The 13,366-nt window shown below is 35.9% G+C and overlaps 1 protein-coding gene across 1 annotated transcript; it reads left to right on the plus strand.

Annotated features, from left to right (window-relative positions):
* The first annotated feature begins 6,670 nt into the window (after positions 1-6,670).
* On the plus strand, positions 6,671-13,295 carry prrt1b (proline rich transmembrane protein 1B). Its single transcript, XM_084388788.1, has 4 exons — positions 6,671-6,866; positions 8,355-8,938; positions 12,020-12,148; positions 12,230-13,295. The coding sequence occupies exons 1-4, from the start codon at positions 6,857-6,859 to the stop codon at positions 12,374-12,376; spliced, it is 870 nt and encodes a 289-aa protein (XP_084244914.1). The 5' UTR covers positions 6,671-6,856; the 3' UTR covers positions 12,377-13,295.
* Positions 13,296-13,366: the final 71 nt, after the last annotated feature.

Here is a 13,366-nt window from a genome sequence, read left to right on the forward strand (position 1 = left end):
TCAGCAGGCTATCTCTAATCTATAACCTTGTAAAGCCTGACATATGAAATAATGTAACTACACTAATAAGATAACTACACATGAGCTACATAAATACATCAACTAACCATTCAGAAATGTTGTCACTTCTTCTTGAGTCCCTCCATCATTGTCTGACTCCGGTTTGAACATAAAAGGCTAAAAGTTTTTTACATTTTCAGTGCATGTGTGTGTGAGTGCAAGCTCTTGAAGCTCCGCCCTCTGCGCCGGGAGCAGCAGCTCATTTGCATTTAAAGGGACACACACAAAAACAGTGTGTTTTTGCTCACCCTCAAAAAGTGGCATTATACCACCCCTTTAAGAATTCATATGTTTTTTGTTCAGTATTATATTTAACAGCAGGCCTTTATAGCATGTTATAGTGGAAAAACAGCTAAAATTTCTTCAGAGGCTCAAACTGAGCAAAAATAAGAAATTTGGTGCTGAGACACAACAGTTTGAGGATCCAAATGAAGATCCAAATGCAGTTTTATTTGAAAGGGTAATCCAAAGACGTAATCCAGATAACAGGCAAGAGGTCATAAACACAAAGTAAGCAGTCCAAACAAACAAACAAAAAGGCAAGGGACAAGCAAAAAGGGAATCCAAGAAACAGGGAACGATTAGTGATGGGTCTTTCATGAACGATCCTGTGAATGAATGAATACTGTTCATTGCGTCTTTCACGTGACAAACGAACGAAAGACTCAGATGGTAAAGTAATTATTTATGTTCCCTGTAAATTATTTTTGACTGCATAATAATGATTTCTTACATCAGAATATGATCAAGATCGCGTAGGTGGAAGTGTTCGGGGAATTTGGCAGTTAAATGTACAACATTTAAAGCCACTTAATGAACAAAACGACTCGAAAAAAGATTCGTTCATTTTGATGAACGAGATCGAACAAGAGAGTCAGTAAAATGATCCGAACTTTCCATCACTAGCAAAAATCAAAAACCAACAACACGGGACGAACACGGGACGAACACGGGAAGAACACGGGAAGAACACGGGAAGAACACGGGAAGGCTCGGAATTGCAGTAGAGACACTAAACAAGACTTCGCAGGGAATGATTGTGAAAACCAGGCTTACATGGGTTGAGCTAAACAAGGTAATGACACACAGGTGAATGTGATCATGGCTGATTAGTCTGGGCAAAGGATTATGGGAAATGTAGTCTGTGGCTGTGTGGTGATTGTCCGGGTTGGAGAGCCTCTGATGGTTATCACTCTCACTGCTGATCGTCACACTGATATTTAAACGGCAAAACTTAAGATGAAATTCTGATGCTTGTAATGTAAATCACTGAGATCTTTATAACAGACTTCTTACATAAAATGCATATAAATATCAGTCATTACTCTATATCTGCTAATAATATGTCTTAGTAAGATGATATTTAAATGCTTAGTTTTATGATCAAATCTCTGTAGTTTTAAAACATAATGCAAATGCAATACAACAATGATTAATAGATGAACAAATAAACCTTCCTCAAAAGCCACATGATCATATTTCATCTGCATGATTTTTCTAAAGATTGATGTCTGGATAATCAAGTAAACCTGAGCTGCTTCACTCCAGTGAGTGTTCATCTTGAAATATTACTAAAGTTATTCTTGCGCTTCGTGAAGCTCGAGCTGAAGGAGGACGTTTGTACAATTACTGTAAGACTTTTACTTGATAAAAGAGTTTAAACGATCAATCAGAAACAGAAGGACTGGAGGAGATCGAGTGTGACCGGTTTATCAGATCGTGTTCATCAGGCCTGATCCAGCAGTTTTATATGGCTAAACATGATTTTATAAAGGTCTGAGACATGAATAAAATCATCGTAGAAAGATATGCACTTTATACACTGAAAGAAAAAATTCCTGTGAAACAATTCTCACTCAGAAATTGCTAGTTAATTTCACAAATAATTAAATGGAAAGTAAAAATGTGAAAATTTTAAAGTATAACAGACTCAATCAGTTTCAGTGGTTAACAAAGAAGACTATAAACTTTTTGAATATAATTATATATTTTGGCTAAAATAATATATACAAATAAATATGTCATTATATTTCTATTTATAAGTAACTATTTTAGGCCATTTTCAATAGATTTCCTCATAAAGTTCAGTTAGTTATGTAAAGACTGAACTATGTTTTTCGTTTTGCAAAACATACTCCCAATAATCTGTGGTCAGAACAGCGCAACAATGAAACATGTTTCCTCGGAGTGTAAACTCTCTCTTATCCGCTCTCCTGCTCACAGATTGATGTTTCTTAACCTCCGAATGTAACGACACAATCTCATCCCACATGAACGTAACTCTGAAGGAATTCCAGCGGGGATCTTTCACCTCATTAATCATCTCTGGAGCTTTGCACTCCAACTTCTTATATTATACAACACTTGTGGATCACAAAGCAGAATCACTGCCTGAGACGAGATGTCAAACTCGACGTTTGCATCTACTGAATCACCGTTGCATCAACATATGAGGTAAAACAGCCAATGCACATGTACTTTCAGCAGTAGAAGACTGTAGGAATGCAGTGAAAACCTGTTAACTGGCTCACTATATTAAGCGAAAAACAAACTAATAAGACATTTCAATAAAATACTGTTAAAATACAGTTTTTAGACTTGAAAAAGAACAAGCCGTTTTATAATTCATTTATAATTTTAGATGTTTTTTTTTCATATCAGTAGGGTTTTACGGTATGTAACATCTCGAATGTTTTTTTGCATTATTTTAGTGTCATGCTAGACAAACAAGACTAATCTTCAGTCATTTTGCTTCTCCAGTAAATGCATCTTGATTTAACAATGTTTAGATATTAAAACAAGAGAAAAACTCTGAGAAAGATCATCATTTAGCAGTGTTTGTTCCCATGATAGTGTTTTTAGAGTCTTTATTGTCCCATAGGGATAATCATTTCCACACATCCTTTTTTCCTTCTTCCATAGCACAGAAATACCACATATGAGGAACACATAGAACACGTAACACATATCCAAATACATACACAAACACACAGCTCATTAAGACACCCACATAAACACGTCAGATGTGAACATGTGTGATGGCGGTGGGGACAAAACTAGGCTTTAGTCCAGGTTAGTGCTCTGTATCAGCGACCGGATGGGAGTAGTGTGAAGAATTTATTCAGGGGATGGTCTGTGTCAGCTGCTATTGCACGGCGTGCTAGGCGTGTGATGGCTGTGTCATTCATGTCTGATAGGCTGGGTGTGGGGAGACTGATAATCTTGGAGGCAATATGTGTGATTTTAGTGAGTTTGTTTTTGCAGGTGGCGGTAAGCATTGTGTAGAAACAGGTTGAGCAGTACAGCAGGGTGGGTTGAATAATGCTTTTGTAAAAAGTGTTTATGACACTGCACCTTCTACATATTAATATTAATCTCAGCTTGTGAAAACAGCTACTTTGATTCATCATGTGACTTGCTCTTTACCACGTGTGTTATTATGGTGGTTGTCAGCACATTATAAAGGTGAAAAACAGATTTTAGTAGTACGGTAGGTATTAACATGAATCAGTTAATATATATATATAGTTTCACTGTAAATGTAAGTTAAATTCGTTAAACCTAAATGTTGCGACTGTATTTTTACAGTAAATCTGCTTATAGGCTTTGGTTGTTGTGAAGAAGTCAACAAAAAGAGGTTTTACTGGCATAATCTGATTAACTCAAAAAGCAACAAAAAGGAGCCGAATCATCCGTTCATAATGAACAGCAGTTTCATAGAGATTGTGTGTGATTTTCAAGCTAAAATGAGGAGCTGAACCGACTCATGATGTGTCACGGTGAGTGTTTAGAGATCATATGCTGTAGTAGTGGTTTAATCATCTCTGAGTCAGATGGTGTTTGATACGGACACAGAAACCTGGAGATCAGAGGACATCAACTTCTGGAAGAGCTTGTGTTCTCACACACTCGGATCCTTTAAAGGGACAGTTCACCCAAAAGTTAATCATTTACTCCCTCCCAAGTTGTTTCAGACCTGTATGAGTTTGTTTCTTCAGCTGAACACAAAAGAAGATATTTTGAAGAATGTTAATAACCTAATAGTTGGTGGACCCCACAGACTTCTATAGAATAGTCAATGGGGACTATCACATGTTTAATTACACAAATTCTTCAAAATAGTCATTAAGTAATAAAGCCATTACACCGTGTCCTAACCAGACGCGATGCGATAAAATTCCAGCGACAAATAATGTGTCCGTCCACACTAGACGTGACGCGACTGCGAAATGCATCAAAATCAATCAAAACCCACAGCCAATCAGAAAGGGTGGGCGGAGTCAGCCAATCAGAACAGCGTGTGGGCGGAGTCTCGCAGCGAGTGCACGGCACCAGAGAGTAATCCTGATGGCACTCGCAAGAAAATGGATAAGTAGCTACATAATCAAATTCACAAATATTACACCATTTAAACATTATTCAAATGCATAGGCTACTGAGTTACTAAAACAATCTTTGTCAAATAAAACACAGTTTGTTCACCGTTTGAACGTTCTTGTTTCCACTGGTTTAATTTCAAGATCTGAGGTGAATTATCCATAGTTGCTTTTACAGCTACAAAGCTGGAGCACTAAATGATATTCAGAGTCACATGACACGCTTTTAACATTAAATACAGCACATAAACAGCACCTGAGACTATCATCGCCACACTTTGTGTTTGTTGTTCCAGCGCGACGTCGCAGAAAAATAGAAACCGTTTCTAAAATAGAATCGTCACGTGTCGCCGTCGCGGCTGGATAGGACAAACACTCCGATTAACATGGAGGAGAACGTTTATCGTGCGTCGCATGTAGTTAGGACACGGCGTAAAGGTTTGGAACAACTTGAGGGAGTAAATGATGACAGAATTTCATTTTTGGGTGAACTATCCCTTTAAATATTCCTGTCAGGTGCTTCTTTTAGGAGTTCCATCATTAGTTTTAATTCATACATTTTATGAATTAAATAGTTTATCAGTAGAAAAAAATGAAATAATCTGTTAAACATAAAAAAGTATTATGCAGTTATTTAAGACATTTCTTCTCATTCAGTCCTTGTAGAGAAACAAGTGCACTGCCATCTTTAGAATTTTGTCTTTGAATCTCAAATTAAAAGTAATTTGATTAATTAAAATTAAAACAAATTGAAACTCGCAAAGTTTTTGCGGTCGCTCTGTATATTTCTATGGCATCGCTGTCGATTTATTTATTGTAGAGTTAGCAACAAAGATCATAACATCATAACAAAGATTTTAAAATGATTGGTTCATTTATTAATGCGTAAGATCTTTCCTTCATGCTGTGGAAACACAAACACAACGAGCGCAGAGCTGAAAGGGGCGGAGCTACAGAAACTCCAGAACATTTCTGGCATAAAGGGTTCTTTAAAACTGAATCAAGAACCCTAAGGTTCTATATAGAACCCGTTGAACCTTTTTTCTAAGGTTGATATCACAAAAACAATTTCAAAAACGTTTCATAGGATGAATTTCGATTGCTTAAGCTTTCAAATAATCCATAATTTATCAAAATAAAAAGGACAATAAAAAGAGGGTGCAAAAGGATTTAAATGACAATTAATCTTCAGTAATATGATCAATTAGACACTATATTGGATGAGAACTGCAGTTGAGCTGCTGGATAATGACTAACTTTGCATTTGAATTAAAACAAATACTGAACTAAAGTGAGCTGAACAATAACACTTATCTTCTGTAGATCTACCTTACAGCCGAACTTGATTTATAATTGATGAATTTGACTAAACAAACACTGTTATCTTCCTGTTTATTACCATGAAGCTGCTTTGAAACTGTTAAAAGCGCTAGACCAGAGTTAGACTAAAATAATCGCTTGACGTTGTTGTACATACTTTTATTCAGTGAAGAATATTTTTTAACATAATCCACTTTAAAACCAAATTTTTTTAACTTAACTTTAAGAAAAAAAAGACAGAATAACAAATTGCAATGGAACAATGACCTGGATAGTCTGTCATTCACTGACCCTCAACGCATTCGACTTTCTTTCCACAGTGGAAAACAAATCTTTAGCCAAACCTTCATGCTGCCTTTTATCCACAGAAGGAATGCAGACAGTGATCTCATCTCATGCACTCCAACTCTTATCAAACCAATGTAACAGTATTATTGTAACAGTTACAATGCAACTGTTACAATGTAACAGTATTATTGTTTACCTGTTACATTAATCTGTCAGCTATCAGCGCCCTCTATTGGTAACTGTCAGTCACAGCACAAACTGCACTAAAGCACTTGTGGGTGTTTGGTTGTAAAGCAAGTAATTAATGTAAATGACCACTGTATCTGGCTTTATACTCTAGTGTAGATCTTACATTCATCCATCATTACATTCATGATACATGCTGTCTGATATTGACAAGATATATCAAGGTCAGTTTACTAACAATCACTTGAAGGGTGAAATAAAGGGCTTTCTCCAAATTTATGTGTGTGTGTATTAGGTAAAATATATATATTATATATGTACATTATTATTATTTATATAATTATATATTTTATGCATGACACATGTGTCTATAATAACAGACCAACACGTGCAGGTATGCCCACAAGGACACTCATAAACACACGTGCAAACACACAAGCACACAGCATCAGTCGTCAATTATTAAACAAACATGATACTGTTCAGAGAGAGAGAGAGAGAGAGAGACAGACACACACACACACACACACACACACACAGAGCCATTTCACCTGAACATCCACACACTCCCGCTGGATATTTCCCACAGGATTATTCTGCTTCTCGATGAGCTCTGACCGTCGCTGATGGACACAGGTAAAATCATCACACTTTATCATTTACACTTTCAGTCCAGATCAGACTTCTGGAAACTTCTGTTCGTCGTCACATCAGAACACTGCGAGGCTGGAAAGCGTCCAAGAGCGTTGGTTGCGTAAATCTGTTTATAAAACACACACAGACTAAACGGAAAACAAGAGTTAGATAAGAGATCAAGAGAAAACATTAAAGATAACCTACAAACAATCTAAATGTAGGGTAAAATTTTAGTTAATGCATTAGTTTTAGTAACATTAACAATGAGCACTATATTAATACAGCATTAGTTAATGTTAGATTATAAAAAGTACAATTGTTCATTGTTAAAGTCGGCTCACAGTGCATTCACTTATTAACTAGCCGAGAAGAAGAGCCTCGAGAGTTCACACTAACTAACAAGCTCAATGAAACAGTTCTTCATCTGAAGACTAGAAATGGGTCACCTGATCAAACATTTCCATTTCTGAGGGTTTAAAGGGGCTTGTGTGTCAGCTCTGAATAATTCAGGGGCTGTTTTGAGGTGAAGGTTTCTCCACGAGACTGACGTTTCAGGTAACTCTCAGGTGGAAGATTACAGGTCGTGTGTGTAGCACCTAAACTAAAAGATAAGAGCAACTAGATTTCTGTATTGTCTAAAGAAAACGGCCAATGCCAAAGCGCTCCTGTGCATTCCTCAAACTTTCATTGAGTCAGAATTTGATACGTTGGGGTCAGTCTTTATTTTATTTAAAGCAAATAATACTTTTATTCATCAATGACGCATTAAATTGATCAAAAGTTACAATAAAAGGCATTTATAATGTTACAAAAGATTTCCATTTCAAATAAATGCTGTTCTTTTGAACTTTTGATTCATCAAAGAATCCTGAAAAATAACATTTATCACGGATTCCACCCAAATATGAAGCTGAACTGTTTTCAACATTAATAATAATAAATGGGGGTATTACTTTACAATAAGGTCTAGTTTGTTAACAGCAGTTAATGCATTAGCAAACATGAAATAATGCGCAATATTTTTAAGCATTTATTAATCTTTGTTAATATTAGTTAGTAAAATTCTTACTGTTCATTGTTTTTTCATGTTAACCATCAACAAATATAACTTTGAATGTCAAAAATGTATTAGTAAATGCTGTAGAAGTATTGTGCATTGTTAGTTCATGTTAACAATTGAAATTTTCAACGAAATATTTTCCGAGTAGCAAATCAGCATGATTTCTGAAGGATCATGTGACACTGAAGACTGGAGTAATGATGCTGAAAATTCAGCTTTGATCACAGGAATAAATTACATTTTATTATATATTCACATAGAAAACGGTTATATTTCACTGTTTGACTGTATTTTCGATCAAATAAATGCAGCCTTGATGAGACGAAGAGAACATTAAAAGAATCTTACAGACCCCAAACTTTCGAACAGTGGTGTAATATAAAGTAAGTCTGAAAATAACATCACATTTAACCTCTTTCGTTCATCAGCCACTCCTCCGAACTTCCCCGATGATCCACGACGGCTTCATCAAAGGCCTCCTGGGCTCCAAGAAACTCCTGATTCATCCACACAGCGAGAGCCCACGATCCTTCCCAGCGTTCCTGCATACGACTCCATCAGCATCCTCACCGCCGGCCCGACAAACGACACGGACAGCATCCAGACGGGACACCCGGTGACCGACGGAGACAGCATCCAGACGGGACTCCCCGCGTACGACACCGACAGCAACCAAACGGCCCATCTGGCGTACGAGACGGACAGCAACCGGACCCTGAACCCAGCGTTCGACACGGACAGCACACACACACTCCACCCCGTGTACACACTGGACAGGGGGACCATGGAGGGAGTCCCGGGGCCTCCTGGAGGAGACGGTCCAACCTCCAGCATCTCACTGACCCCGCCTCCATACACCCCGCCGGATCCGAAAACAGCCTACCTCATGTTTCCCTCCCCGGTGACGCATTACCCCAACCAGCCCGTCATCACATGTCAACCGGGAGCCAATCCACCGGCTTTCTACCAGCCCTCCTTCCTCCCGCCCGCCACATACCCGTCCTACACTATAGTAAGATCACGCTTTATCTCCAAACTCATAGGGATGCACCGATATGAACATTTTGGCCGATACCGATAACCGATAATTCTTTATCTTTGAAAGCCGATAACCGATATATTGGCCGATAAACCTTAAAAATATAATTTTTGAGAGCCTGATTACAAAAACAAGTCTCACCATTAAAAACCATGTCCCAAACACACAATTATAATGTTTGCATCATAACTTTATGTAGCCTATATACACTGGACTTGTGCTGCACACGTTGCACTTAACTATATGTGACCCTGGACCACAAAACCAGTCACATGGGTCAATTTTTTTAAAATTGAGATTTATACATCATATGAAAGCTGATTAAATAAGCTTCACATTGATGTATGGTTTGTTAGAATAGGACAATATTTGGTCGAGATACAACTATTGAACATCAAAAAAATCAAAACATTGAGAAAATCTCCTTTAAAGTTGTGCATTTATGTTGGCGATTGTGCTGCATTCACTCACAAAAATAAATGTTTATATATTTATGGTAGGAAATATACAAAATATCTTCATGGAACATGATCTTTACTTAATATCCTAATGATTTTTGGCATAAAAGAAAAATCTATATTTTTGACCCATACCATGTATTGTTGGCTATTGCCACAACTGGTTTTGTGATCCAGGGTCTCATATTTTCCTTTTTTGAAGTGATTCCAATCATATTTCAAGCGATTTAAAACCATCATGACTAACAGTGCGCATCTGAAGTGTCTCAGCTGAAGGAAATAATACATTATTTATCGGCTTTAATATATCGGCCACATTTTCTTATCGGGCCGATAACGATAACATTAAAAATGAATACCGATATGGTGGCCGATATATCGTGCATCCCTACTAAACTCATAGACCAGGCTTAAGCTAGTCCCAGACTAAAATGCATGTTCTGGTTTGTTTTAACTGAAAGCAACTTGCATTGCCATTGTTTTGTCTCAAGATGCACATCATTAATATATTTTTCTTTTTCTAAGACGTTTATAAAAGCTACTTAAATGTCTAAATTGAACTAATGCCTAATCCTGGCTTAATCTAAACCCTGTCTGTGAAACCAGGCCATAAAGACATACATTTGATGTCTAATAAAAAGCTCTTGTCGCGTGACCCAAATATTTAGCCCTAAATTTGAGATTTATATGTATTTGAATTGCATATAAAATTCCCATGCATTTGCAATACACAGTTTTAGCATAAATTAATAAAGTGTCTGTGATGCAAATGTGCAATGCACTCAAGAAAAATCATGGCATTGTTTATTATTAACTAAATTAGCATCTATTTGAGTTCATTTAAATCATATTGTCAAAATGCATTGATTAAAATAACTCAGAATCAGCATAAATCTGTTTAAAATTTATACACTTAAAAAGCATGTGGTCAAATCTGACTTGCTTAAAATGTATGAGATTGAAACAAAATGCAGCAACTGTTTGAATTTAGCTAAATAAGTTTTTTTATATATATATATATATATATATATATATATAACATTTTATTTCAAGTATTAATGTTTTTTTTTTAATGGTTTTAGTTTTAGTTAATAATAATAATTCTGCCCAAAGATATTAATTTTGAATCTCTGGAAGGGATTTATAAACTATTTCCATACGTGTCATACAATTTATGTTTCGTGCTTCAGAATTTCCGTTAAGGGAACATATGTGAGCATCAATCCTCCTTGGTTTTCACAGTGCATTGTGGGACTTTTAGTGAGCGAACATTTCATGATATATGTATGTTTGAACCAACTTGCATTTAATATAAGCAAGTTCGATCATGTTTATCAAAACTGCCTCATTTGCTACTGAGTTGCATACAAATCGGTTTTATTTGAGTGTAATTATTATATCTGAAAACAAATAGCAGTTGAATATAATAGCTCTGTTATTAATTTTAACCTCTAATATTATAGTAATGTTCCAAATGAGAGGGTTCCCTGTATGGTTTACAGCATTAGTTGTGGTTTTTAAGGGATAAAATGATTGACTGCAGGGGGAAAAACAAAGCTCTCAGTATCGGCAGATATCATTCTGAATAACCGGCTATCGGGATTAGCTGAGAAATCAGTGCATCTCTACATGTTTATGTTCACATAATACTAAATGAGTAAAACCACAAGACAGGTGAAACTCGAAAAATTAGAATATCGTGTTAATGTAATAAAGTTAATGTATTTCAGTAATTCAACTTAAAAGGTGAAACTAATATATTATATATACTCAGTACATGCAAAGTGAGATATTTCAAGCCTTTATTTGTTATGATTATGGCTTACAGCTTATGAAAAGTAAAAAAAAATCTGAGATTTTCAATTTAGGGTTTGCATAAGATTATAACAAATAAAGGCTTGAAATATCTCACTTTGCATGTAATGAGTCTATATAATATATTAGTTTCACCTTTTAAGTTGAATTACTGAAATAAATGACCTTTTGAACGATATTCTAATTTGTCCAGTTTCACCTGTAGGAAACATTAAACAGTAAGCTTCCATTTGTTAACATGAACTAATAATAAAAATCCATCTAAAGCATTTATTAATCTTAGTTAATGTTGATTTCAATAATGGAGCTTATTGTAAAGTGCTACCGTTGTCTCTTTGAACAAAATCTTCAAATTCAGGTGTAACACTTTACCACAAGGTTCATTAGTTAACATTAGCTAATGTATTAACTAACATGAACTGACTATGAGCAATACATTTGTTACAGTATTAATCTTTGTTAATGTTAGTTACAGCTGTTCATTGTTTATGTTAGTTTACAGTGCAATAAGTAATGTTAACAAATACAACATTTGCTTTTAATAACGTATTAGTAAATGTTGAAATTAATATTAACCAAGATTAATAAATGCTGAAGAAGTATTGTTCATTCTTAGTTCATGTTAACTAATGAACCTGATTGTAAAGTGAAACCAATTCAGGTTATTCTTGGTTATAAGTAAACCATGAGTCACTTTGGATAAAACGCATCAAACCAAATGACTAATGATTAGGTCTGGAGCCTCAGGTCTAGTGATTGCTTATTCGTGGATGTATTTCAGTACATGAACGGGCCGGCGCTGGGAGAGGAGCAGCCGCCCGTACCCAAAGATTACCTGGTGGAGTCTCTGCTGGTGACCATCTTCTGCTGCATCATGAGCGGCCTCGTCGCGGTCATGTACTCGTATGAGGTCAGCACCTGAAACACACTGTATGATGAGTACAAACACACACACCATATTCATGAATCCTGACCTCTGACCTCTCTGCAGACGCGTGCCGCGCTGGCCAGGGGTGATATCCGTGAAGCTGAGAAAACGTCCCAGAAGGCTCGTCTGCTCGTCATGTTCAGCTTGATGTTCGGCATATTTGTTTTTGTGGCCTGGATTATTTATGTGGTGATAATTCTTTGTGCATAGAAACTATTGACAGATAAAACATTTATTTACATAATCAACCGTTCAAAAGTTTGGAGTTGGTAAGAATTTGTGTTGTTTTTGAAAGAAGTCTCGTTCTGCTCACCAAGCCTGTGTTTATTTGATCAAAAACACAGTAAAAACAGTGAAATATTATTACAATTCAAAATAACTGTTTTCTAGGTGAATATATTTTAAAATGTAATTTCAAAGCTGAATTTTCATCATCATTACTCCAGTCTTCAGTGTCACATGATCCTTCAGAAATCATTCTAATATGATGATGTGCTGCTCAAGAAACAGTTATGATTATTAACATATACATATTTAGTTTTTTAGGGTTCAAAAGAACAGTATTTATTTGAAACAGAAAAGTTTGTAACATTATAAATGTTTCGATGCATTCTTGCTGGATAAAAGTATGCATTTATTTTTAAATATCTTCCTGCTCCCACGCTTTTGAACGGTAGTGTAACAGCGGAGAAGAAACTAGTTTTACAGCATGGAGAAGTTGAACGTGTCACTTCTCATTCAATACTATTATTCTCAAATGTGGAAAATTGTAATAATCACGTCATTAAAAAGCTGAAATAACAGCTGCATCGGAAAACGGCGTCCAAACGTTTGAAAACTGAATCTCCTGTATATAGAAGTGATTCTCGCATTAACAGCACAAGATTTCCCATGTTGTGTGAGAGTCTTACATTGTAAACAGATTTAACCTCGACTTCATTGTATCAAAGTGTATTATACTGTAGCATTTCAAGTTTCAGAAGCAAATCATTGATAGAGTTTGTATTTACATTCCAAGGTCTTAAAGCAATGAAGTGACAACCAACTCTGAATATATCATTTCTTCCTAGAATCAGAAATGAAACACCTTCCTGGTAATAAACCTTGTGCCTTTGTTGACTTTATTACATGAAGACTACCGTCATCTATAATTGCTAACAAACAGAATAATGTGTACAGTCTCTCTGTGGTCATCTAAAT

Source organism: Rutilus rutilus (genome assembly GCF_951802725.1).
Source record: "Rutilus rutilus genome assembly, chromosome: 19".
Taxonomy (NCBI): Eukaryota; Metazoa; Chordata; class Actinopteri; order Cypriniformes; family Leuciscidae; genus Rutilus; species Rutilus rutilus.

Excerpts from the sequence above, each read along its gene's own strand:
- prrt1b (XM_084388788.1), top strand. Across the intron at positions 8,939-12,019 it reads CATACCCGTCCTACACTATA|TACATGAACGGGCCGGCGCT; the intron begins GTAAGATCACGC and ends GATGTATTTCAG. Across the intron at positions 12,149-12,229 it reads CGGTCATGTACTCGTATGAG|ACGCGTGCCGCGCTGGCCAG; the intron begins GTCAGCACCTGA and ends ACCTCTCTGCAG.